This window comes from Somniosus microcephalus, chromosome 3 (assembly GCF_052327205.1).
Source record: "Somniosus microcephalus isolate GS21.2 chromosome 3, FLI_Smic_1.0, whole genome shotgun sequence".
Lineage (NCBI taxonomy): Eukaryota > Metazoa > Chordata > Chondrichthyes > Squaliformes > Somniosidae > Somniosus > Somniosus microcephalus.
Genome location: NC_140989.1, coordinates 277,743,635 through 277,770,088, shown reverse-complemented (window position 1 = coordinate 277,770,088; position 26,454 = coordinate 277,743,635). Strand labels below are relative to the sequence as shown.

The following is a 26,454-nucleotide window of genomic DNA, read 5'->3' as shown; positions in this document are numbered from 1 at the left end:
TTTTGATTATGTACATATGTTGAGTAAAATATACCCCCAGAATTAGAGAAAGCAAAAGAAGCGACATTATTCACAAATATAGTTCTACATCAGTCACAAAAAGGATGGCAAGATTTGAAAAAGGAGTAAAGTAGTTGTTTACATAGATGTAATTTGACAGGTGGTTTTGAAAGAAAAAGAAACACAGGGGTTGAGTTATGATGAATGCAGAGATCAGATATGCAGTAAGACAAGTAATGATTCCAAAATACACATTATGAGAAGCTAGCTAAACATATTTGAAAGGCAGAGGTACTGATACCATCTCCTGTCTTTCGGCAACAATTGTGGATGTTTGCACTTCTGGACTTGCATTTAGAAAAAAGGACTTTTGGGGCCAGGTTCCATTCATTGTTTCTTTTGACCATCTGAGCATTTTCCTTTATTAGCCCAGAAAAAAACATATACTTTGTGAAGTGATTGTGCAGTTTTGTCACTTAGTACTTACAGGAGAATATATTGGCACATTAAAATTGTCAATATGCTTAGGGGCATGCTTAGGGAACTATGTGCTTTTAGGGGCCAAGATATTTTGATGGTAACCCTGGGGTTGGCTCATTCAAGGGGACATCGAGGATTGATAGGGTTAAGATTAAGGTTTGGTGGACACATTGTTAGACTTTAGAAGCCCAATCAAATGGGCAAATATCCTTGCTGGCTTGTGGCCATATTCCGAATGGACCATTCTTACCTTCTTAGGAATGTCCCACGCAGACTACATTCTCCATTTTAAGTGGCTTGTCGAGCACGAGATGGGTTTTCACTCGTTTCACTGTATCTTTGACAACCCACTTCTCACTCAGAACATATCCATCAAACAAGCTAAATGTATCAAATAATCAACTCAAGCCTTTCTACTTGCCTTTACTGCTACCAAAAATTTCCACAAAAGACTAAAATCTATAACCAGAACTTAATAGAACACACCAGGGAATCTAACTGTGCATTATGGGCCTTAAAGGCCAAGAAATAATTAGTAGTTTACCGTCAGAGATTTTCTGAAGATTTCCTTTTATTCTTCCTCTGGGTTTCCTCCCGCAGATGTTTGATGTTTCCTCTGCCAGATGTGCCAAGATCTTTGACAGTTTCTTCAATGACACTATAGACTGGCATCTTATTAAAGGTAAGTCATTTAACAGTTAATGTAAACCAAATCAATGTGTCTTGCTCGATAAAAGCACAGACCTGTACAATTTTGCCTATTTTCAATTTGACCTCATTCATTGCACATTGCCAATGTGAGAGAGAGATTTGGTCCACATTCATGCCTCCTTCCAAAAAGTAAATCCCTGATTAAACAGTATACACTCTGATGGCCCTTACTTCATTAAAGTCAGAGTACAAATGTTGAGAATTCTGACTCTCAACATTAGTTGTTATTGCCAAGAACTTTCTCCTTTTCATATGAACATTTTGAGATTAAGTTAAACAAGCTAAACCAAGGAATGTGGCAGAGGTTCAACACAGAACATTGTTAGTAGAACAATGTATTACGAGTAGGAACAAGAGCATACATTTGCCAATAAAACTGAAGGCACAGATTCAAGATTTTAAACACTTGAATGTTTATCATTTTAAAAGTCTGAAATTCTAGAGCAGTGACAGGAGAGACTACAGTTTCTGTGGCCAGGGGAGAAAAAAAATTCAGTCAGGGTTCCAACTGTGGATGAGTAGTCAGTGACCGCTGCTTTAAAATGTACATGTGGACATTGGGCAAGGACAAGATCAGCTATGATGTTCTTCACAGAAGAGTAACTTACTGACATTCCATGTCTGAGCCCACACATGAAGAAAGGCCACTTGGGTCAGGTACTGGAGCATAACTGACCCTCATGGAACTATACGCAGCAAGAGTGCATGTCTCCTGGAAAGAGGAGACATTTTGGAAAAAAATCTTTTAAAAACATACATTTAAGTTTGGCCAACTCAGTGATGGGGCACATTGGAGCAGTAATGCATTATACTCAAGAATGAGGAGGTGCAGATTTTTCACCCCAATTTTCTGCCCTTTTCCCTCCTTGTCTCTGAAGGATGAGGTTCATTGCTCAGTGGGTAAATGCACCATATGGTGTGGCAATTGGATAAATACAGGACACAGATTTAATCCCTCCTCTCCAACATTTTCAATCTCAACCAGCTTCAGAGGTGCTGAAGAGAATTCAGGAACTTCCCCTTGGCAAGGAACCTCATTGTCTTGGCCCCTGACCAGTGACTGGCATTAGTGGGAGCCTCTTGGCCAAGAAAAGGCATGGTCCTGGATATTTGTGGAACTAGGGAGAAAATAAACTAAACTAAAAAAAACTTTTATTTGATTGCTGGTGGCTAAATCACAATAATAGTAATTCTATGCCAATCAATGGCAAATGGAGGAATACAGCTCCTACTTGTTTGTACCTGGTTGGCTCAGTCTTGAAGAATGTCAGTTAACATAGATCTCCATTATACGGTAGATTTTCTCACTCAAAGGTGCTGCTATATTATGGAAATATTTGTGTGCATGCGGAAATACACCAGCTAGTACTTTTGTTACTGACATCATTAAAAATTATTTGAAGCATTATTATAAATACGTTATATGGCTAAAATTGACCCTACTCTTACTGCTAACCATACCCAGATAACTTTTCTGGTTCTTTTGTAGGTGTAACATTTTCTGATTTTTCTGCATCTCAGTTGCTGTGTTGTCAGGGCTGCAATGACATCAGTAATAAGTGTGTTTGGATCATTGGAAATGGCCTTACAGAAACTCACAATTCTATATATTAATAAAATCGGTATTTCCCCGTCATCTTTCCATTTGAAACTACTATGTCAAAGGTGCCCATGTAGTTTCCAATGTTAATTTTGTCCAGATTTGCTGATGCCTGCCATCATATGTTAATTAAGATTTTCCCATTGGCGTGGAATTTCATGGAACTTTTTGGTGTAACTACTGCATAACAGCGGCATAGTGGCATTTCTTTGTGAACAAATACAAAATGTACACAGGACTTTTGATTGTTTGCGCCACTTCCGCAATAAGTCCGCCAAAACCCTCTGCCACTCATTTACATAGCCCCGCCTCCGTCAAAAATAGTTCAGCTCACATGACATTCCTGCATTTACACCGACGTAGATTTACGTCCAAAGATTTAGGCGCAGCATCGCCTAAGTCACCTTATATCTGTGCAACTGAGAGCTCTGGAGTTTGATAGTGATTTTCTTTGCAATTAAAAAAAAAATTCTTACTGAGACCTGCACTATACGTAACCAAAGTGCAGTCAGTCCCGGTGCATCTGGAATTTTTCGGATTCCAGCACTCCGGATGTTTTGGGCATACTCCTGTTCAGGAAAATAATGGAAGAGGATCAGCAGAGGCAGGAGGCTCCAAGAGTGAGACGCCATGGCAGAAGACAGCAGCCCACTCATTATTACCACTATTGATGGCACTGCACTTGCATTTGTTTCACACTGGTTTTTATCTTCCAATGTAGGCAAATGAGCTCTACAGGAAATTTCAACATAACATTCCCATCGACAGAAACCAGCATAAATTTCTGCGTAGGTGCAAACCAGAAAATTCCAGGCCAATTAGTGTGACGGCCTGTGATGCTAAAAAACCATTAAGAACTTTCAGCTGCAGTGCAATTGCAGGTTCTGGCTGTAATGATATCAGCAAATAGTGATGGTATTTGCCTGTTTGATTATTTATGCCGTACCAGCATATTTGCCTGATTGATTATTTATGCCTGACCAGCAGAGGGCATGTGAGAGACAAGCAGTTTAGTTTTAGTTTCGTTTTAGATGGATCTCTAAGATGGTGTCTCCTGTAATGCTGTTAACAGAGTTGAACATACTTTAGAATAAAAGACATTCTCTTTCATGAATGTGTCGTCATTGAACCCACATACAAACCAATACATGGTGTCAGAAGTGATTGAAAGAGATGAAGAGGAAAAATCTGAAGTTAAATCAGCTCTCCACAGATTAGCAAGCCAAAAGAGAACATCGTTACTTACCATTGGAGAATAGCTAACGAAGTGAAAAATGGAAGGTTTACACCCACCGGCGAAGCTTCAGTTGACAGGTAATGTGGCTGAAAATTGGAGAAGGTTCAAACAACGTTTGGAGTTGTATTTATCAGCAATCGGAGCTGACGAGAAAAGTGATAAAATGAAAGCGTCAGTGTTCTTACATGTCGTGGGTGATGAATCGCTGGAGGTGTATAATAACTTCACATTCGCTGCTGATGGAGAGAAAATGAAGCTAGATAAAATAATGGAACAGTTTGAGGTCTACTGCATACCTAAACATAACGTGACGTTTGAGAGGCACAGATTTTTCACATGTGTACAGAAAACGGGAGAGACTATTGATCAGTATGTGACTGAACTGAGAAACTGAAGCAAAACATGTGAATTTGGGGGACTGACAGACTCGCTGATAAAAGACAGACTGGTGTGTGGTATTCCAGATAATGGTCTAAGGGAAAGACTGCTAAGAGAGCAAAATCTAGACCTGGGAAAAGCCATAGCACTGTGTAGGGCTACAGAGACTGTGAAGTCGCAGGCAAAAGAGCTGTTCAGTGACAGTAGCTGCAACGTGGATGCAGTGAGAAAGAACGGACACAAACCGTTTAACAAAAAGAGCGCCAATGTGAAAAAAGAGGCGTGGCCAGCGAACAAAAATGAAAGGGGCAATCGAAAGTCATGTAGTCAATGCGGTACACAGCATCCACCAAAAAAGTGTCCAGCATATGGTAAAACATGCAATAGTTGCAACAAAAACAACCATTATGCCCGTTGCTGTAAGAACCAAGCGCAACAAAGCAAGGTCCATGCAGTAGATGAAAGCGAGATAGAGGAGTTCGATGTAGATGTTGTGTCTGAAAACAAAAAAGAAAAAAGAGACTGGATGTTGACACTAAAAGTGAATGACATACACATTCCATTTAAATTGGATACTGGAGCACAAGTTAATGTGATATCAGAGACTGATTTTAAGAAAATTAGACCCAGACCAAAGATACATGGAATAAAAGTGAAAGTGACAGGATACTCAGGTACTAATATACCAGTGAAAGGAAAATGCATTGTCAAAGTAACACACAAGGACAGAGAGCACACGCTAGCATTAATCGTGGTGCCAAAGGATGTGCAAGCCATACTAGGTTTAATAGCCTGTGAGAGACTGAACCTGGTAAAGAGAGTCCTCGTTGTGGAAAGCGAAGGAGAGACAGTCTATGATGAACTCATGAAAGAGTACAACGACCTATTTCAGGGTCTAGGCTGCCTTCCAGGAGAACACATGATCAGAGTAGATAAAAGTATGCCAACGGTCATACATCCATGCAGAAAAGTTCCGTTTGCTCTTCAAAAGCAACTGAAGGCAGAGTTGGACAGGATGGAAAGCCTGAACGTGATTCAGAAGATAGATGAGCCAACTGAGTGGGTGAGTTCCCTCGTCGTAGTGGACAAAAAGAATGGAAAGCTCAGAATTTGCCTGGATCCAAGAGATCTAAACAGAGCAATAAAGAGAGAGCACTTCAAGCTTCCTACACGTGAGGAAATCATGTCACAGTTTGCAAATGCAAAGTATTTCAGCAAGTTAGATGCATCATCAGGATTTTGGCAGATGAAATTGGACGAGGCAAGTTCAAGCCTGTGCACGTTCAACAGTCCATTTGGCAGATACAGATTCCTAAGGTTACCATTTGGCATTGCCTCAGCTCTTGAAGTGTATCACAAAACTATTCATATGATATATGAGCACCTGGAGGGAGTTGATACATCAATGGATGACATCATAGTATGGGGAACCACGAGAACTGAGCATGACGAGAGACTGAAAAAAGTGCTGGAAGCAACAAGGAAAACAAACCTGAAGCTGAATAGAGAGAAATGCCGGCTCGGGGTGACAGAACTGACATTCGTGGGACATATCCTTAGCAGTGAGGGCATCAGACCAGATCCCAGAAAGGTGTCCGCCATCGAGAATATGCCAAAGCCACAATGCAAAAAGGACGTGCAGAGGTTTAATGGAATGATCAACCACATGGGTAAATTCATATCCAACCTCTCAGAAAAGATGGCGCCACTGAGAAGACTAACTGAAAAGAACATAGAATGGGAATGGAATCATGAGCATGAGAAGTCATGGAGCGATCTAAAGAAACTGCTCACAGAGGAACCAGTTCTGAGGTTTTATGACCCAGCGAGACCCATCAAGATATCATCAGATGCATCACAGAGTGGGCTCGGTGCCGTTCTTCTGCAAAAATATGACTACTGGCAACCTATTGCATATGCATCGCGCTCAATGACAGACGCGGAGACGCGATATGCTCAAATAGAAAAGGAGCTGCTCAGCATCACATACGCCTGTGAAAGATTTCACCAGTTTGTGTCAGGACAAGCAATCAGTGTAGAGACTGACCATAAGCCCTTGATTGCATTGTTCCAAAAGCCACTAAATAGCTGTCCGCTTAGAATACAAAGAATGATGATCAGGCTGCAACGCTATACACTGAATGTTGCGTACACACCGGGTAAGCTGATGTATACAGCAGACACGTTGTCCAGAGCTGTAGACCCAAGAGAGCCCGCAAACACCACAATGGATGAAAAAGTGAACGCCTACGTGGACATGATCACAAGTGCACTGCCCATAGCAGATGCAAAAATGGAGCTCAAAGAATGAGACAAAGATGAAACACAGACGACTGAGGAAAAGCATCTTGGATGGATGGCCCAACATGAAGCAAGACTGCTCACCTGACATGGCAGAGTACTGGAACTGCAGGGCGGAACTATCAGTGGTCGAAGACATCATCTACAAAGGAAGTAAAATAGTTATCCCAAAGAGTCTGAGAAGAGAGATGCTAAAAAGGATCCATGGAGGACATCTGGGAATCGAAAAGTGTAAGAAAAGAGCACGAGAGGTGATGTACTGGCCACGAATCAACCAAGATGTGACAAATGAGGTGTCAAACTGCACAATATGCCTGAAATATTGAGCAAGCAATCCGGTAGAACCACTAAAGCCACACCCAGCGCCAGACAGACCTTACCAGAAGGTAGGCGCTGACCTATTCGTATGTCAAGGGAAGGACTATCTTGTAGTCACAGACTATTACTCCCTGTATCCAGAGGTTTGTAGACTGTACACCACCACTGCAGATGCTGTGATAACATGTATGAAAGCCATATTCTCCAGACATGGCGTGGCAAGCGAGGTCTTCACAGACAACGGACCCCAGTTTTACAATGCAAGTTTCCGACACTTTGCCAAAGAGTGGGACTTTGTCCACACAACATCAAGTCCTCACTTTCCACAGTCCAATGGGCTAGTGGAAAAATCAGTCCAGACAGTGAAAAGACTGATGTACAAGGCAAAAGACAGTGGAACTGACTTCTACCAGAGCATGCTTGTATACCGCACAACGCCGCTCGAGTGTGGTATGTCACCAGCCCAACTCCTTATGGGACGTCTGCTAAGGTCAAACCTACCCATCCCGGAGAACCTCTTGAAAACAAAAGAGGGGGAGAAAGTGAGGAAGTTCAAAGAACAACAGAAAGAAAAGCAAAAAGTACTACTATGACAGAGGAACACAAAACCTACCTGAACTCCACACTGGTGACCAAGTAAGGTACAAAGACAAAACAAACATATGGACTCAGAAGGGAACTGTCCTGAGTGAAGTTCAACCAAGATCATACACCATTCAGACAGATGAGGGTGCTGTTCTGAGAAGAAATCGTCGGGATCTTCTCATGGGACCAGCCACAGCAAGTCAAAAGACTGATACTGTTGAACAACCTGATCACACAGCTGAGAACCAATCATGAGGCAACAACTCAGATTCAAGGACAATCAATCAGAAAATCCTCAAGACACATGAAGCCTCCTGAGAGACTCATTGAGCAAGTTTAAGGACTCTTGTTATAGAAGGAAGTAATGTTATCTTACTCTCTCTTCAAGTTCTAGTGTATTTACATATTTCATGTGAACACACAAAACAAGGTTAACTAACCTTGATAATGATAATGTAAGTTCATTAAGTATTACAGTTAAAATGCGGAGTAATACAAAGAAAACATGTTGTTAGATAAAAGTAAAATACTTTTGTTTTAAGAAAGGGAGATGTAATGAGATCAGCAAATAGTGATGGTATTTGCCTGTTTGATTATTTATGCCTTACCAGCATATTTGCCTGATTGATTATTTATGCCTGACCAGCAGAGGGCATGTGAGAGACAAGCAGTTTAGTTTTAGTTTCGTTTTAGATGGATCTCTAAGATGGTTTCTCCTGTAATGCTGTTAACAGAGTTGAACATACTTTAGATTAAAAGACATTCTCTTTCATGAATGTGTCGTCATTGAACCCACATACAAATCAATACACTGGCCACTGGGAAGTGCTCAGGAGCACATTACTCAAATCTTTACGCCAGCCATGACACCATGTTGGTTTGTCTGAGGTAAGTAAAATTCAAGTCTTTTAAAAGATTTTATTTTCAGCATTGCACATTTTTAAAAGTTTTCTTCTAGTTTTCAATTCATTTTTATTGCAACCCCACCCCCCCAGGTTCTCACTCTCATTTGTCACCCCATCCCCCCAGTCCACAACTGGAGTCCCATTCTGCCTGCCAACTTTGCAGTTTCTGCTCCTGATGACTTTCCTGTCCCCCTGCAGGATTAATATGGCTGGCCGCCAGGCCGTTTGTTTCCTTACCTCTTAATATCCAACTTTTAGTTGGCCCCTGATGCCCTGCAGCCCATTCTCAGGCGCATAACTGTGCTAAGAGTCGCATAATCATCCACCTATGACCTACTGTGGGCCACTGTTTCCTGCGTGTCTGTCAGAACTTTGCAGCTGCCTGCCTGCCAAGAAAATTTGGAGCTCCCTGTTTCTTTGTTGGCTGCTCTGCACTTCTGCTGAGGTTAATCAGTGGCCATTATTTAAGCTCCATATGGCTATCCCCACATAGTTTAAAAGAGCTACCCAAGGATATTATTCTTTCAGCACCATACCCAACCCCCATTCCCCCTCCACCCCAACCAGCCTTACGGTGTTGATGTCACTATTTCTGCTGTGTGGTTCCTCTGAGCTTCAATACTATTCCATTGCCCTCAGCGACCACCCTCTTCACAGACTCCAACTCTCCTCTGGCCTCTTACTAAGCTTTATTTTTCCCCACCGTGCTGCCCCCGCCCACCCCGCAGCCTCTTACCAGCTCTACCTTTTCTCCCTGGCCTCTAATGCTGCTCTATTTTCCTGCCCCCTCCCCCCGCCCCTCTCCCTCCACCCCCGCTCCTTTCTCCCTCCACCCCCGCTCCTTCTCCCTCCACCCCCACTCTTTCTCCAATTAGGGGTGGGCAATAAATGCTGGCCTTGCCAGCGACGCCCACATCCCATAAAAGCAAATTTAAAAAAAAATGGCTGTGGGTAATGGCACCGGCTGTAATACCGCGTTGTACAGACCAGGGAAGTCCCAGGTTAAATCTCCAGTCTGGGCCAGTTTAAGCAGAGTGGTAGTTTGGGTACTACAGTTGACCGGAGTTCCTCCGAGGTAGGAAGGAGGGGAAAAGAATGGTCAGAGTTCTCTTATCCAACAACTGCTACTGGAAAATATGGACATCAGGCGAGGACAGGTTCATGGTGTCCCAATGTTCAAACCGTAAATTATTTTCTTGAAGAAATATTGATTTTTCTTCTTCCTCTCCCAAATCTTTCTTTTCCTGAATTCACTCATTTATACTGCAGTACAGCTTCATGACCATTCTCCAGTATCAGGAGGCTTAATACAAGCACAAGAACATAGCAGCAAATGTCAGCTCAGAGACAAGACTGAAGAAACAGAGCATCAGTGCCAGCCGGAGGAGACTGATGATGCGTCTCTTGCAATATTTTATTGGCGGAGGGAAGTAGTCAATTGAAATATTATGAAGGCTTATGTGGAAGGTGAGCAGGAGTTTTCATTTAGCCAGATTCCAGGTAATGTACTTGGATCCTGTATCCCAAACAGGTCAACAGTTTGTATTTTAATCAAATGTAGATGTGTAACTATCCATGTAGCAAAACAGAAGTACAAGCAGACACACACACACATCTGTTACAAGACCACTTGATAGCTAGATTTTGATCCCATTACATTTTCTGTGCTTGCCAGTTAATGTTATAGAAAATGACTTGGTTCTTTCCCCATTAATGTCCTACCTGGAAAGAATCCACACACACAACCATGTGTGTTTCTTGCACCATCTTGATTTAATAGCTACAATAGTGTTATCCATTCCAAAAGAATTGACTATACATTAGTTACAAGTTCAACACTGCTTTTCAACCCACCAATATGTTAGGTAGACAACAGCCAAACCTCCCAGCCTGAGGGGGAAGCATCAGTGGTAGAGATGGTGCAAGACTTTCCTATTGAGTCATTTGATCTCCACCAGTAGCTAATTGTGAAGAAAGGAGGACTTAATCTTACTGGTTAATAATACAAAATTCGAACTAATTCACTGGTATGAGCAGGATCACTAGGCTGAAATGGCCTTACCTTTTACCATTTTCTATTTGATATTCTGGAAACACAAAACCACTGTAACCTCAGTAATTTTTGGTCTGATGTCTGCTTCGTTCTTCTTTCAGGAAAACCTAGACAAGTTTCAAGGGCTGTGAAATCACACTCAGCAAGAAACACTGGAGGCACTCTGCGGCGGTATTGGTTTAAGGTACGTTATCTGAAATGTATTTAAAAAACAAAGTCATACAACCCGAGAATTCTCAGAATTAGACTTTCTAATTTTAATAGCATATTGTGATAATTCTATTTTCGTTGAAAGGGTTTGCATTGCATTGACATGCAGGGCGGGCTAAGTATTTATCAACATAGTAATCCAAGATTACGTTGGTCCTTACTGAAACGAGGCGAGAGAAGAGGTTAGCATATTCAGATGAGACAAGGGGATAACCAACAAAAAAAATCAATTATTGATGAACTACTCAATAGGATGCTAAAATGTAGGATAAGGAAGCATTTTAAGAAAAAAACAATCAATCAGTCTGAATGTATGATTCCTGTAATACCACATTTTTATTTATTTAAATGGTACAATTTGATTTACAGGCAAAATGGTATTAAACAATAATCTGCCAGGCATTTTGGCCACTGTGTTGGGTCAAAATAGGTCTTAAGGAAAACAGTGTTCTCAAGTCACACCATTACAAAAAGAATGTGCAACACACACAAGGAGACCTGGATAAAGATTACAAATATTGCGTCTTATAAATAAGAAATACTGTTTTATACATAAAATTGTATGAGTGTTGCACGTCTTTCCCAACAGTATGATGGCATGTTAAGGCAAAAGGCTAAAAACAAAGGCATAGGACAAGACAGTATGGATCTGGTTCTCACGACAGAATATGCTCGGAGTTTGTTGCACCATACTATACCTCAATCATTCTGTGCATGTCTTTTCTACTGGTAGGACGTTAACCTCATACTTTTGATTAATTGACTTCCTTACACGATAAATACTAGGAACAGTTACTGTTGTAAAAAGAAAAAAAAATGCTGTATCTGCTAAGTAGAGTGTCAAGAGAGGCTGTTAAGAGTAAAACTTCAAAATAAAGATGTAGCTCCTTGCTTCAGGCACAATATTTGGGAAAGAGCATGCAACCCTTTAGACCTGCCCAGTGCTCATTAGATAAAGCCTGCACCCCTCTTATAGTAAAACCAATTCAGTGACAGTTTCAGGCACTAAATGTGCAATTATAGATGATTAAGTAATTAGCAAGAATAATATTCAGCAGTGATAGTAATTGCACGCAATAAATTGGCTAAAAAGTACAACAAAAACGAAACAGGCAAACACTGATTAAATTTTACATCAAGTCAGTTTGGCAGAGGCAAATCAATCTGGCTGGCATTGCACTGTCAGGATAAAAGGCAAAGGGTACACAGAGCCTCTCTCTTCCCCCCACCCCACCCCACCCCCTCCCCCCAAGGCATGTGTTGGAAAAGTATCAGCTCAGAGCGCCAAACTTTTTTTCTCTCCAGTTTGTATAACAGACTTAATTTACGAATTTCCATCCGGGCCAAATGCAGGAAATGCTCCTGCTTTAAAAACAATAGTATAAAATGGAGTGTGTTTTAACATGTTTGGGCAGGGGAAGTTGGTGGGGGGGGGGGGGGGGTGCAGGGAGCATTTCAAATAGCCAAATTTGAATATTGTAAAGGACATTTACACATCAGTAATAACCTTCAGGTGATTGATCACCAAATGAATTTAAAGAGTGGCAGCCCTAAATAGAAAATAAAAACTAAGCTGTGTATACAAGCAAGCAAAATACCACAGAAATATGCAAGGCAATTAGAAGCAGGTCTAAAACATGGTTACTATTGATGACAGGATCTTGAGGGTGGGGAGGTAACTCACAGAGCCAATCCTGAAACATTTATGGAGTATATTTACACAAAAAAAGGACTCAACATTTCCTCATACTATTCCATGATAAAAAACATTCACACAAAAATATAACATTTGAAATAATTAATAGCACCAGTGTATCAGGTAATTTTATTTTTTTTGCTACGCAATGTACAAAGTTGCATAGAGTGTCGCTGTAAAAAATAAGTTCTGCTTTTGACTTTGACATAGATGAAGCAGCAGTCTTGGGAACGGAAATGTAGTGTAGTCCACACAAAATGCACTGTGTAAAACATGTCTATGGGCATTTCACTGTCGCAAAATAGCTGAAAATAAGGGGAAGGAGCAGGGGAAATTAGTATTACATAATTAATTCTGTTTTTTTAATGAGAAGACCAGCTTTCACGGTAATTTACAACATTAACATGGTGAATACTGCATATATTGTTCACAAAGTGACTTACTGCTACCCTACAGTGATGTGGTTTAACGCGCAGTTAGGAAGTGACGTGGTAAAAAGTTAATGTTAACATGTTAACGATTCATAATCCTTCACAGCTAGTCTGGTCATTTAAAAGGGGAAAAAGTATCCTACAATACAAAGCTATGTTAATACTCATGATGTGAATGCAATAAAGAACCAATGCCTTCATGTGGCAGGAGGAGAGACAAACCTACATTAATAGCCTTTTGTTGTTTGTTTTAAACATTATACTAATCGAGGCTGACCCTCTGCTTTCTCATTCCAGCAGAAGGCACCTTTGTGTCTGCCTATTGGAGTGACAGGCCTGATCCCTCAAGTCTAATGGTTTGGAGTGACTTAAATCAGGAGCATGGAGTGTGGCTTTCTCAGACAGACTGTCCCTCTAACACAGACTTGATTTGTCCAAGATCCCAGTAGCGTGCCATGTAGGTATGTCAACTCACACCCACCCCAATGTCCACAATCTTGTGCTTCATCCAAGCAGCTGCATTTGATGCCTGAGGAGTTTCATTTATGAGCCTTGGAACACTTAATGATGTTGTGTCAGACATTGAAAAAATTTGGTAATAAGGCAATTTCTGTACAATGTCACTTTAGGTTTTGGGTAGGACATGGCGGCCAAGAAGGTGACTACGGGGTCTCCAGAGACTGGGTATTGTAACAGCCAGGAGGTAATGTTTGTTTGATGTCCTCTAGGTTTTTGATGTCCTTCAGGATATCTTGAATGTCTTGTTGATATGCAATTATTGCATTAGCCTGCTCCTTTTCAGCCTTTTCTAGATCTGCCAACTTCCGTTCTAAATCGCTATCCTTCATCTGATCCTTGGCATTGTTGAGAGTTTTCTCAATTTCTTTTAGCCGGTTAACGTCTACATTATCGAGCTGACCTGTAAAAACAAGCCCAACCAAAGTAATCAATATTCCAGTGTGACAAGGAAATACCTGATAAATATACAAGCTTATCCAATTCAAACAGTATAGTTCACAGACTACTGCAGTAGAAATGCAAATTCCAAGTGTTGTGGTGGCAGGCAGGCAGGCTCGGCTGGTAAATGGATAGGCACAGTTCCTTCTTACAATGCAAAGCCAAGAACCTTTATATCAAACATATATAAATATAAGTTCTAAACTTGGACATTATCCTGCATCAGGTACATAAATAATACTTCACTTCCCTCGGCAAGGAATTGAATGTGTGCAGATTCAAATAAGTGAGTCACCATTACATTGTGAATGAAAGGAAACAATGAAAGGAAACAATAATGGATAAATCACAAAACCCAACTTATTAACAAACTACAACAGACCTCAACTTAGTAATATCCTCGAGTACTAATCTCCGACTTGATAGCCACCAGAAAATTTGCCATTCCTAGGAGTTATAAATTGCTGCCGACTCAATATAATGTAGTCGTGCATGCCTGCCCACAACCTGGGAGTTAATGTCACTAGCGGTGGGGGAGGGTGGTGCATGTGGTTGTACCATCTAATGGGTAGGATATGAAGTATTTTTGTCCAGTATTGATTTAGTAGTTGTCCTTTTAAATTCTGTCACAATATTCTAAGCAGTTTAAAAACCAGCTGCAGTTAAAATTCATATCCTCAGCCTAATTTGATACCAATGTTTCAAAGTTTGGTCAACTGTCTCCAAGATTATAAGCTTGAGAGGAACCAAGCCATGTAATTCAAACATAAACATTACTGTATGATCAGTTGAGTTATGTGTACGACTGACAATTCTTTTCCCCAAAATGGAGCAGTCAGTTATTTAAATCCAAGGAGCTCCAGCAACAGTTTCAGGGGCATTTAAGTTTAATTGTTCAAATCAGAAAAAATCAGTTTGAAACCTTTAAGAATTAGGTCTGACCAATGTAGCTCCCAAAGAGAAATATAAAAATAATTATTGTGCATTAAACTTTAATTCCAAATTATAGCAATTTAGTATAGAGACTGCAAACATTATTTATTTCCTTTAGTGGAGCTAGGTAGTATAATTTATACTATAGATGTTACTGTTATTTAATTTGTGTATTTATTAAATAAATTAACTTGACAGTTAAAGTTTGAAACAAGATCTGATGCTATGATCATCTGCTGCTTCTCAGAGACCAGAGGCAGATTCTGTGGAGGCAGAGGATAATTCTAGTAGCTGTAATAATTACAAACAAGATTTTTCTGTTAATTATTGTAGCACATTACTGAAAGCTTACTTGGATATCAGGACAAGTGAAGATGACCCCTGAGCTTATAGGGAGTTGGGGCTCATCTAGGAGAGTAATTTGAAGTATGGAAGTTGAAAAATCTACAGCAAAGGTAGGAAAGACAGTTTGTGGTTTCACACAAACCCAATGCAGGAATCTGTACTGGACCGATTAATCTACTTCCTTCCCACCAAATTTACTGAGAGGTATTTACTGAAGTGCTTGGCTATTTTTCTTTGCAAAAATCTTAAAACATATTGCGTCTGGGGGAAAATAGCAACCGTATATAAATTAATGGCCCATAATTTGCGGTCAGTGGCAAAGCAAAGGCGTCACCGCTGTTCCCGAAGAAAGCTGCCCACAGAGATTTTTAAAATTCATTCATGGGGTATGGGCGTTGCTGGCAAGGCCAGCATTTACTGCTATATTCTAAGCGGTTTAAAAACCAGCGATCTCTGTGGTGAGAAGTTTGTCTTTTTCGATGTTCAATTGATTTCAGCGCCATGTAATGGGAATTCCTAGTGCGATGCGGCTGTGACGTCGATGTCAACAAGGTGTCTAAACAGCCAATCACATTGCAGAATTCTCAGACAGGAAACCAGGAAATGAAAAGCTGCTTTTATCCGGACTTTTTAAAAATGTTAGAGCGTGAAATAAAGATTGGGACTCTCACATGGGGACAAGGTAGAAGCTGAAATATCATGAACAAGTTAGATCATTTTTAACATAATGGAGAAATTTGACACCACAAATATAAAAATTCATTTTTCAGGTTTATTTACCAGTCAATATGCTGTTAAAACCCCAGTTATACCTATTCCAACAAGGCTCAACATTTAATGGGGTCTTCAACAGCGATATTAGCGCAGAAAAGCCCTGATCATTTTCATTAATTTCACCGATTGCCAGCTATGGGGCGGGGAGGGAGGGGTTCCATATCGCAGCTAGTGTCGGAGCAGTGGATGACTGACTGCAACATCAGTATTTTCGCATTTAGATGCGCATGCGCTAAATCCTGGAGTTGCGGTCAATTTCAGAGGGATAATGACCAATGTTCCCTTTAATTTTGTTTAGCCGTGCGGCCCCTTTAACAGGCGACATGGGTCATTCAAAATTTTGCGCATGCAGGGTTTTTCTATTTAAAAGCCAGCTCAGCAGCTGTGCGGGATCTGTAGAGTGCTGTGCAGCTTAAGGGGAACATTGGTAATGAGAGTGAATGTTGTTAGTTCGCCATTATTACCCACTGCAACTTACGGGCCAATGTCATTTATAAGGTGAAAATGGTAGTGTGTGTGTGCAAGTCTACATATTAGAATCCTTGAATCTTCCTCCATTGTAAAATATGAGTCATGTTAAAATGGAGTTGAATGAAAAAAAAATTCAATTTAAATAAACCGAACACCTCTACAAATAATGTTTTAATTGGACAGAGCTATAACCCGGCAGCGACCAGAGGCCCGAGTACAGCATCGGACCTAGGAGTGAGCAGCGAGGTCAGGAGGAGGAGCTATAACCCGGCAGCGACCAGAGGCCCGAGTACAGCATCGGACCTAGGAGTGAGCAGCGAGGTCAGGAGGAGGAGCTATAACCCGGCAGCGACCAGAGGCCCGAGTACAGCATCGGACCTAGGAGTGAGCAGCGAGGTCAGGAGGAGGAGCTATAACCCGGCAGCGACCAGAGGCCCGAGTACAGCATCGGACCTAGGAGTGAGCAGCGAGGTCAGGAGGAGGAGCTATAACCCGGCAGCGACCAGAGGCCCGAGTACAGCATCGGACCTAGGAGTGAGCAGCGAGGTCAGGAGGAGGAGCTATAACCCGGCAGCGACCAGAGGCCCGAGTACAGCATCGGACCTAGGAGTGAGCAGCGAGGTCAGGAGGAGGAGCTATAACCCGGCAGCGACCAGAGGCCCGAGTACAGCATCGGACCTAGGAGTGAGCAGCGAGGTCAGGAGGAGGAGCTATAACCCGGCAGCGACCAGAGGCCCGAGTACAGCATCGGACCTAGGAGTGAGCAGCGAGGTCAGGAGGAGGAGCTATAACCCGGCAGCGACCAGAGGCCCGAGTACAGCATCGGACCTAGGAGTGAGCAGCGAGGTCAGGAGGAGGAGCTATAACCCGGCAGCGACCAGAGGCCCGAGTACAGCATCGGACCTAGGAGTGAGCAGCGAGGTCAGGAGGAGGAGCTATAACCCGGCAGCGACCAGAGGCCAGAGTACAGCATCGGACCTAGGAGTGAGCAGCGAGGTCAGGAGGAGGAGCTATAACCCGGCAGCGACCAGAGGCCCGAGTACAGCATCGGACCTAGGAGTGAGCAGCGAGGTCAGGAGGAGGAGCTATAACCCGGCAGCGACCAGAGGCCCGAGTACAGCATCGGACCTAGGAGTGAGCAGAGAGGTCAGGAGGAGGAGCTATAACCCGGCAGCGACCAGAGGCATACCAATTCAACAGCAGAGGAGAGAGGTAAAAAATAATCCAAGAGTGACGTCACCAGGAAGCAGGTAAGTGATTGGTTGGATTGGTTGGTGAGTATTTCTTCTTTTTATTACAAGCTTAAATTCGGCGGTTTTTTTCTAGGGTCTGTGCTGTAAGGGAGACAGTTGGTTAACCATTAAACTGGTGTAATTTAGAAGGATTGATTTAATTTAAATCCAATTATTAATTAAATAAAAAATTTATAATTAATTACATAGAATGGAGCAGATGATGTGTTACTGTTGCGAGATGTGGGAGCCGGTAGACCCCATTGAGGCTAACGGTGATTACATCTGTGACAAGTGTCTGCTGCTACAGGATCTCCAGCTCCGTGTTGATGAGCTGGAGTCTGAGCTTCAGATACTGCGACACATCAGGGAGGGGGAGAAGTATCTGGACTCTGTGTATCAGGAGGTGGTCACACCTATGAAGTTAATTAATTCAGATGTAGCCCATGGTCAGGGACAGGACGGTGTGACTACGAGTGAGGCAGGTACGGGGATCCAGAAGGTAGTGTTGGAGGAGCCGCAGCCCTTGCTCTTGTCCAACAGGTTCGAGCTTCTTACTCCCTGTGGAGACGGAAGCAGGGGCTGCAGGGAGGATGAGCAACCTGGCCACAGCACCGTGGAGAGGGGGGCCATTCAAGAGGGGGGAGTAAATAGAAATGTTGTAGTGGTAGGGGATAGTATTATTAGGGGGATAGATAGAGTTCTCTGCAGCCAAGAGCGAGAGTCCCGTAGGCTGTGTTGCCTACCCGGTGCCAGGGTTAAGGACATCTCCTCTGGGCTGGACAGAAACTTGGAGTGGGAGGGGGAGGATCCAGTTGTCGTGGTCCATGTTGGTACCAACGACATAGATAGGACAAGGAAGGAGGTTCTGCTGAGGGAGTTTGAGCAGCTAGGGGCCAAATTAAAAAGCAGAACCACAAGGGTAATAATCTCTGGATTATTACCTGAGCCATGAGCGAATTTGGCTAGGACAAATAAAATAAGAGAGTTAAATGCGTGGCTCAAAGACTGGTGTGGGAGAAATGGGTTTTGCTTCCTAGGACACTGGCACCAGTACTGGGACAGGAGGGAGCTGTTCCGTTGGGACGGGCTTCACTTGGCCAGTGCTGGGACTAGAGTCCTGGAGGATCATATAACTAGGGCTGTAGAGAGGGCTTTAAACTAACTAGTGGGGGGGAGCTTCCTAGAGAACAAATAATAAAAATGACAACAGAGAAGGTCAAAGACTTAGGTAGCAGTGGGGAAATTAAAAACCAGAGCGTGTCAGGAAGGGGCAGAAGGTATGGAGTAAAAGGTAAAGTAATAAAAAGGGCAAAAGCAGGAACTAAGTGTCACAAAACATATTTGAAAGTTCTCTATCTGAATGCACGTAGCATTCATAACAAAATAGACGAGTTAAAGGCACAAATAGCTACATATGGGTATGATCTTGTGGCCACTACAGAAACATGGCTACAGGGTGACAATGCCTGGGAATAGAAACATAGAGATAGGAACAGGAGTAGGCCATTCGGCCCTTCGAGCCTGCTCCGCCATTCAATGAGATCATGGCTGATCTTCGTCTGAGATCATAGCTGATCTTACCAGTTCAGTACCCCGTCCCCGCCTTTTCTCCGTAACCCTTAATCCCCTTAGCCTTCAGAAATATATCCAATTCTCTCTTGAAAATATTTATTGAATTAGCCTTCACAGCCCTCTGTGGCAGGGAATTCCACAGGCTCACCACTCTTTGAGTGAAGAAATTCTTCCTCATCTCTGTTTTAAATGATTTGCCCGCTATTTTTAGACTGTGGCCCCTGGTTCTGTGCTCCCCGGCCATTGGAAACATTCTCTCTGAATTCAGCCTGTCCAGGCCTGCCATAATTTTATATGTTTCGATGAGATCCCCTCTCAATCTTCTAAACTCCAGTGAGTACAAGCCCAAACTATTTAATCTCTCTTCGTAGGTCATTCCCGCCATTCCAGGTATCAGCCTGGTGAATCGCCGTTGCACTCTTTCCATGGCAAGAACATCCTTCCGCAGATGGGGCGACCAAAACTGTACACAATACTCCAGATGCGGTCTCACCAGCACCTTGTACAGCTGTAGTAAGGTATCCCTATTCCTATACTCGAACCCCCTTGATATGAAGGCCAACATACCATTTGCCTTCTTAATCGCCTGTTGCACCTGCATGCTCTCCTTCAGTGACTGGTGCACAAGAACACCCAGGTCCCTCTGCACTTCCCCATCTCCCAATCTATTGCCATTTAGATAATAATCTACCCTCCTGTTTTTACCCCCAAAGTGGATAACCTCGCATTTATCCACATTATAGTGCATCTGCCACGTATCCGCCCATGGAATTAAATATACCAGGTTATTTAACAATCAGGAAGGACAGGCAGGAAGGAAGGGGAGGTGGGGTGGCTATGTTAATAAAGGAAGGGATCACTGTAATACAGAGAAATGATATTGGGTCAAAAGATCAGGATAATGAAACAGTTTGGGTGGAGATAAGGAATAATAAGGGGAAAAAAACACTAGTGGGCGTAGTATATAGGCCTCCGAACAGTCGCAACTCGGTTGGACGGAGTTGAGGCTTGTAATAAGGGAACATCTATAATTATGGGGGATTTTAACTATCATATAAATTGGACGAATCAAATTGGGCAGGGCTGCCTTGAGGATGAGTTCATTGAGTGTATTAGGGATGGGTTTCTTGAGCAGTATGTAACTGAACCAACCAGGGGGCAAGCAACCTTAGATCTGGTCCTGTGTAACGAGACAGGATTAATTAAAAATGTCCTAGTAAAGGATCCCCTTGGAATGAGTGACCATAACATGGTTGAATTCCATATTCAGTTAGAGGGTGAGGAGGTTGTATCTCAAACAAGCGTGCTAAGCTTGAATAAAGGAGACTATGAAGGTATGAGAGCAGAATTGAGTAAAGTGGATTGGGAAAATAGGTTAAAGGATAAGACGATACATGATCAGTGGTGTACATTTAAAGGAGTTATTTTACAACTTCCAAAAAAAGTATATTCCACTGAGAAAAAAAGGGTGTAAAAGAAAAGACAGCCATCCGTGGCTAAGTAAGAAATTAAGGATAGTATTCGACTAAAAACAAGGGCATATAAGGTAGCCAAATCTAGTGGGAGGATAGAGGATTGGGAAAACTTTAAAAGACAGCAAAAAATAACAAAAAGATTGATTAAGAAAGGGAAGATAGATTATGAAAGTAAATTAGCAAAAAATATAAAGACAGATAGTAAGAGTTTTTATAGTTATATAAAAAGAAAAAGGGTGGCTAAAGTAAATGTTGGTCCCTTAGAGGATGAGACCGGGAAATTAATGGTGGGAAATATGGAGATGGCAAAAACACTGAATGAATATTTTGTATCAGTCTTTATAGTAGAGGACACCAAGAATATCCCAACACTTGACAAGCAGGGGGCTATAGGGGGGGGGGGAGGAGATAAACACGATCAAAATCACGAAGGAAGTGGTACTCGGTAAAATAATGGGACTCAAGGCGGATAAATCACCTGGACCTGATGGCTTACATCCTAGGGTCTTGAGGGAAGTGGCGGTAGGGGTTGTGGATGCATTGGTAATAATCTTCCAAAACTCCCTGGGCTCAGCAAAGGTCCCGGCAGACTGGAAAACTGCTAATGTAACACCCTTATTTAAAAAGGGCAGCAGACAGAAGGCTGGAAACTATAGACCGGTTAGCCTAACATCTGTGGTAGGTAAAATTTTGGAGTCCATTATTAAGGAGACAGTAACAGGACATTTGGATAATCATAATTTAATAGGACAAAGTCAGCATGGTTTTATGAAGGGGAAGTCATGTTTGACAAATTTGCTGGAGTTCTTTGAGGAAGTAACATATAGGGTGGATAAAGGTGAACCAGTGGACGTACTGCATTTAGACTTCCAAAAGGCATTTGACAAGGTGCCACACAAAAGATTATTGCTTAAGATAAAAAATCACGGGATTGGGGGTAATATTCTGGCATGGATAGAGGATTGGCTATCTAACAGAAGGCAGAGAGTTGGGATAAATGGTTCATTCTCAGACTGGCAATCAGTAACCAGTGGTGTTCCGCAGGGGTCAGTGCTGGGTCCCCAACTCTTTACAATCTATATTAACGATTTGGAGGAGGGGACCGAGTGTAACACATCAAAGTTTGCAGATGATACTAAGATGGGAGGGAAAGTAGTGAGTGAGGAGGACATAAAAAACCTGCAAGGGGACATAGACAGGCTAAGTAAGTGGGCAGAGATTTGGCAGATGGAATACAATACTGGAAAGTGTGAGGTTATGCACTTTGGCAGGAAAAATCGTAGAGCAAGTTATTATCTTAATGGCAAGAAACTGGAAAGTACTGAAGTACAAAGAGATCTGGGGGTCCTGGTGCACGAAACTCAAAAGGTTAGTATGCAGGTGCAGCAAGTGATTAAGAAGGCCAATGGAATGTTGGCTTTCATTGCTAGGGGGATAGAATATAAAAATAGGGAGGTATTGCTTCAGTTGTACAAGGTATTGGTGAGACCGCACCTGGAATACTGCATACAGTTTTGGTGTCCATACTTAAGAAAGGACATACTTGCTCTCGAGTCAGTACAAAGAAGGTTCACTCGATTAATCCCGGGGATGAGGGGATGGACATATGAGGAGAGGTTGAGTAGATTGGGACTCTACTCATTGGAGTTCAGAAGAATGAGAGGCGATCTTATTGAAACATATAAGATTATGAAGGGGTTGGATCGGGTGGATGTTCCAGGTGATGGGTGAAACTAGAACTAGGGGGCATAGTCTTAGAATAAGGGGCTGCTCTTTCAAAACTGAGATGAGGAGGAACTACTTCACTCAGAGGGTGGTAGGTCCATGGAATATGCTGCCCCAAAAAGCTGTCGAAGCTACATCATTACATAAATTTAAAACAGAAATAGACAGTTTCCTAGAAGAAAAGGGAATTAAGGGTTACGGGGAGCGGGCAGGAATTTGGACATGAGTCTAGGTTCGGATAGGTAATGGCCCTGTGGGTAGCGGAGCGGGCCCGTGTAGCCTGATCCTGCTCCTGTTTCGTGTGTCTAATTCTGTTAGAACCATCTCCTGAACCTGTCATAGTGGATTGGCGGTTAGGATCAGATCAGCCATGATCTTATTGAATGGCGGAGCAGGCTCGAGGGGCCAATTGGCCTACTCCTGCTCCTATTTCTTATGTTCTTATGTTCTTATGTTCCCATGTTTTCCTCGGAGTGCCTTGAAGGAAGATAGGCTTCACCTCCCATTCTAGAATGAACCAAGTAGAAATCAAGCAAGTGGGAGAAAGTTGTGTTACAACAACAAGTTATAACACCTTTAAAGTAGTAAAATGCGCTTCACAGGAGCAATATCAAACAAAATTTGACACGAGCCACATAAGGAGATATTAGGGCAGATCCGAGGTAGGTTTTAAGGAGCATCTTAAAGGAGGAAAGAGTTGGAAAGGTTTCGGGAGGGGATTCCAGAGCTTTGGGGCCTTGGCAGCTGAAGGCAAGGCCACCAATGGTGGAGTGATTAAAATCAGGGATGCTCCAGAGGCCAGAACTGAAGCATCGTGGCTATCTCGGAGGGTTGTAGGGCTGGAGGAGATTACCGAGACAGGGAGGGCTGAGGGATTTGAAAACGAGGATGAGATTTTTAAAATCGAGGCATTTCTTAACTAGGAGCCAATATAGGACAGCGAGAACAGGTGTGATGGGTGAATGGGACTTGGTGCGAGTTAGGACACGAGCAGCAGAGTTTTGGATGAACTTAACTTTACGGAGGTTAAGATCAGAAAGGCTAAAGCTTCCATTTGTCCATCTACTTCTAATGCAAATACATTAGAAGTAACTGTCTGTTTCGCAGAAAGGGTGGGAAGAAAATGAACCCTTTTACCATCATATTCTAAAATGGTTTCTCAATATTAAACTGCTGACTTGTTTGACTTAAAAGCATTTCAGATTTTTCAAGAAAACTAAGTTTCTAGCTGAAGATATCTCCTTGCTAGCCATTAGGGTAAGTTTGTGATAAAGCAGGTACAATATCTGCTGTAGCACAAACTTTTGCAATGCGGTGTGTATACAATTTTCAACACCAGATGCAATGCGATCATATCTCTGCACACACTTTGTTTACAAACCAGCGTTTTGGAAAATACTTCTGCTATCTGGTAACATTCATCATCAGGTCCAAATCCTCATCCTTGTCCAAGATAAAAACTCATGCACATCAATCGCCTGTGGTATCAAGAGGCTAATTTTAAAGTGCACAGGAAGTTTCACATCAAGCACTATATGGTTACCTTAAAAGGGGGGAAGGGGGGGGGCTGATCTCATTTAAAAAAAAAAGGATTTTCAGGTACTTTGGCAAATCATCTCAAGAGTTTCATGGAAATTGCACTCCTTTAATAGGCAATCACAGACTGTCACCTGGAAAACTTAAACCGGACATACTGCTGTCATTGGCACAAGTGGAGATAAACCTCTAATGCTGCATTTACTACAATCAAGAGACATTTCTCAGTGACTGCTCCCAGTCTTTCAGCTGTAGAAGCCACCCTATTTGCCTGGCGGCTCCTACAGCAACCAGATAAACTTGTAATCAATTACGCAGTTGTTTTAAAGTCATGATCAACTTTTTTTTGTTCAATGCTGCAACCTCCCCAATGGCTGGGAAGGCACGTCATTCGCTGCTGCTGGGCATGGGTTTTTGGCAGTCTCTGCCAGTAAGCTACTTGCTGTTTATGTTGCTGGAGACAGCGCAGGTCAAAACCAGCTATTTTACTTTCGTGTTCTGCCTGTGACCACTTTGTTTACACTCACAGCTTGCTGCCAACTGCGGAGGTACCATCAGTGGAAAATTGCAAACATATGAGCTATAGGATTGGGAAAGTTAAAACAAAATGAGTGATGTAATCTGGGAACCACCAAAAGGGAAGGCCAAGGCCAGCCTTTACCTGAAGCTCAAATTAGTCCATGTAATGCTAAAAGGGACCATACATTTGTTGCTTCATTTGATCAACATAAGTTAGGCTTTCAGTAATACCTACCCAGTTCTCCCAACAGCTTATTGATGGTATTCAGCACACCCTGCACAGCTTTTTTGGCCTTTCTTGCCTGCTCATCGGCCTCTTTTGCAGCTTGTGAAGCCTAAAAAGGAGCATTTTGAGAACATGCTTAGAATTCCAAAAATACACTTATGTATTTCTAATCAGATGCAATAGAAGAACTGATATGTCAAAAATAATACTGACAGCTCTTTATGATGTAGGTTATGTGCCACTGAATTTTAAGACTTAATTGGGAAACTTGAAGACCCTCACCATATCTGCCATCATCATGTCTTGGTCTGCTTCATCCTTTTTCCCTGCAAGTTCATCCTCTGCTTCTTTCAGTCGTTTCATCATGTCACTTACTTCTTCCTCCAAGTCCATGGTGTCATTAAAGGTGTCATCTGCATCCTGTTTTGTCTTAGCAGCACTCTACAAAGAGAAGCATTGGCCAAGGATTTAACCAACAGCTACAAGCTTAGAATGCTTGCTTAAAGGGCAGTGCCACTGAAGTAAAATGGCCTGATCATGCCTGGAGCTACAGTGTTATTCTAAAATAAATTGAAATCATGCCTTAACTTGCTGTAACAGGTAACATGGGAGCTCTGAATTGGAATATTCATAGTTTGTTCCAGGAAACACACTTGCCCAGAAACCCCTTAGTACAGCATAAAACGTCACAAACATCATCTTTAAAGAATTAATTCACTTTAACCAGTTATGTTGCTTTTTCTTTTAATTGCTTGATTTCTAATGCCGATCTGACCAAAAACAAAAATTTGAATCAGCCATTGGATATTTCACGTTACAAAGAATAACAGTGCACACTGCCTGTCAGAGATATCTACTCCATCTTATTACGGATAAGAGACAAACATCTAATTCCTACACAATTATCAGACAGCATGGATGCCAAATATAAATGAACAGCAGTCATCCTCAATGCAAATAAGGCTGGTGCGATGAGTGAAACTACCCAGTATATTAAAACGGTGGCTATTATAATTTTTAAGTTAATTTAAATGTGCAGCTTCAATTATAATCGCCATCAGATTCTGTGTTACTGGAAATATGCAGCACAAAACTACAGAATTCTGAGGGTTTGTTTTAAATTTCAAGGTACCTAAAGGGCTAATCCAGTAGAACTATTTATGGACACATCATTCTGAATTGATCTTCCAGAATTCAAGTTTGAAAGATAACACATACAGATGTAATTTAAATACACTGCCTTTGCAAACAGCTGAAAGTGACAGAAGTAAGATACATGGTACAGGACCAAAACTTTCTGCTGATTAATGCACCACTGGCTACTCTATACAAGAATTATAATTACTGAAGGCAGGCTACAAGAAAGCTTAGCAGATGCAATAGGCTTCTTAATTGAAACTGTCTACACAAAATGAACATCTTTTTACCTCCTGTAAGGTGTTTGCAATTTGCTCTGCATCCTCAGCTTTTTTTTGGGCTTCAGAAGCATCCATTCTTGCATTCCCCAATGCATCCTCAGCCTGTTTTGTCTTTGCATTTGCATCATCGATAGTCTTCCTGATGTCAGGTATTTTTTTCAAAGCTTCTTCTGCTGCTGTCTTGTTGTCATTCACTCTCTTGTCAAAATCTGCACCAAACAAAATCATTTTGGTTACTAATACTTGGACATGATTCAGAGCACCTGCTGTTCTCTTGGTTAATATTTATCTATTTATTTATTTGCTTCTTCTTGATCACTGGCAAGATTAGTTGCACCTTTTCTTTACTCTTCAGAATAATTT

The 26,454-nt window shown here is 42.1% G+C and overlaps 1 protein-coding gene and 1 long non-coding RNA gene across 2 annotated transcripts in view; one reads left to right on the top strand and one right to left on the bottom strand.

The window, feature by feature from the left end:
- Positions 1-1,078: 1,078 nt before the first annotated feature.
- The window catches only part of LOC147121988 (uncharacterized), a 44,773-nt gene continuing 19,397 nt past the window's right edge, over positions 1,079-26,454 (top strand). Inside the window, exons 1-2 of the long non-coding RNA XR_015077659.1 lie at positions 1,079-1,162; positions 10,670-10,752. This is a non-coding gene — a long non-coding RNA (uncharacterized LOC147121988). The remainder of the gene's footprint in view (positions 1,163-10,669; positions 10,753-26,454) is intronic.
- The window catches only part of lamc1 (laminin, gamma 1), a 292,326-nt gene continuing 276,962 nt past the window's right edge, over positions 11,091-26,454 (bottom strand). Inside the window, exons 25-28 of the mRNA XM_085982601.1 lie at positions 26,101-26,300; positions 24,956-25,114; positions 24,683-24,782; positions 11,091-13,824 (exon numbers count right to left, since the gene is read on the bottom strand). Coding sequence (XP_085838727.1) covers positions 13,568-13,824; positions 24,683-24,782; positions 24,956-25,114; positions 26,101-26,300 — 716 coding nt within the window. The 3' untranslated portion in view covers positions 11,091-13,567. The remainder of the gene's footprint in view (positions 13,825-24,682; positions 24,783-24,955; positions 25,115-26,100; positions 26,301-26,454) is intronic.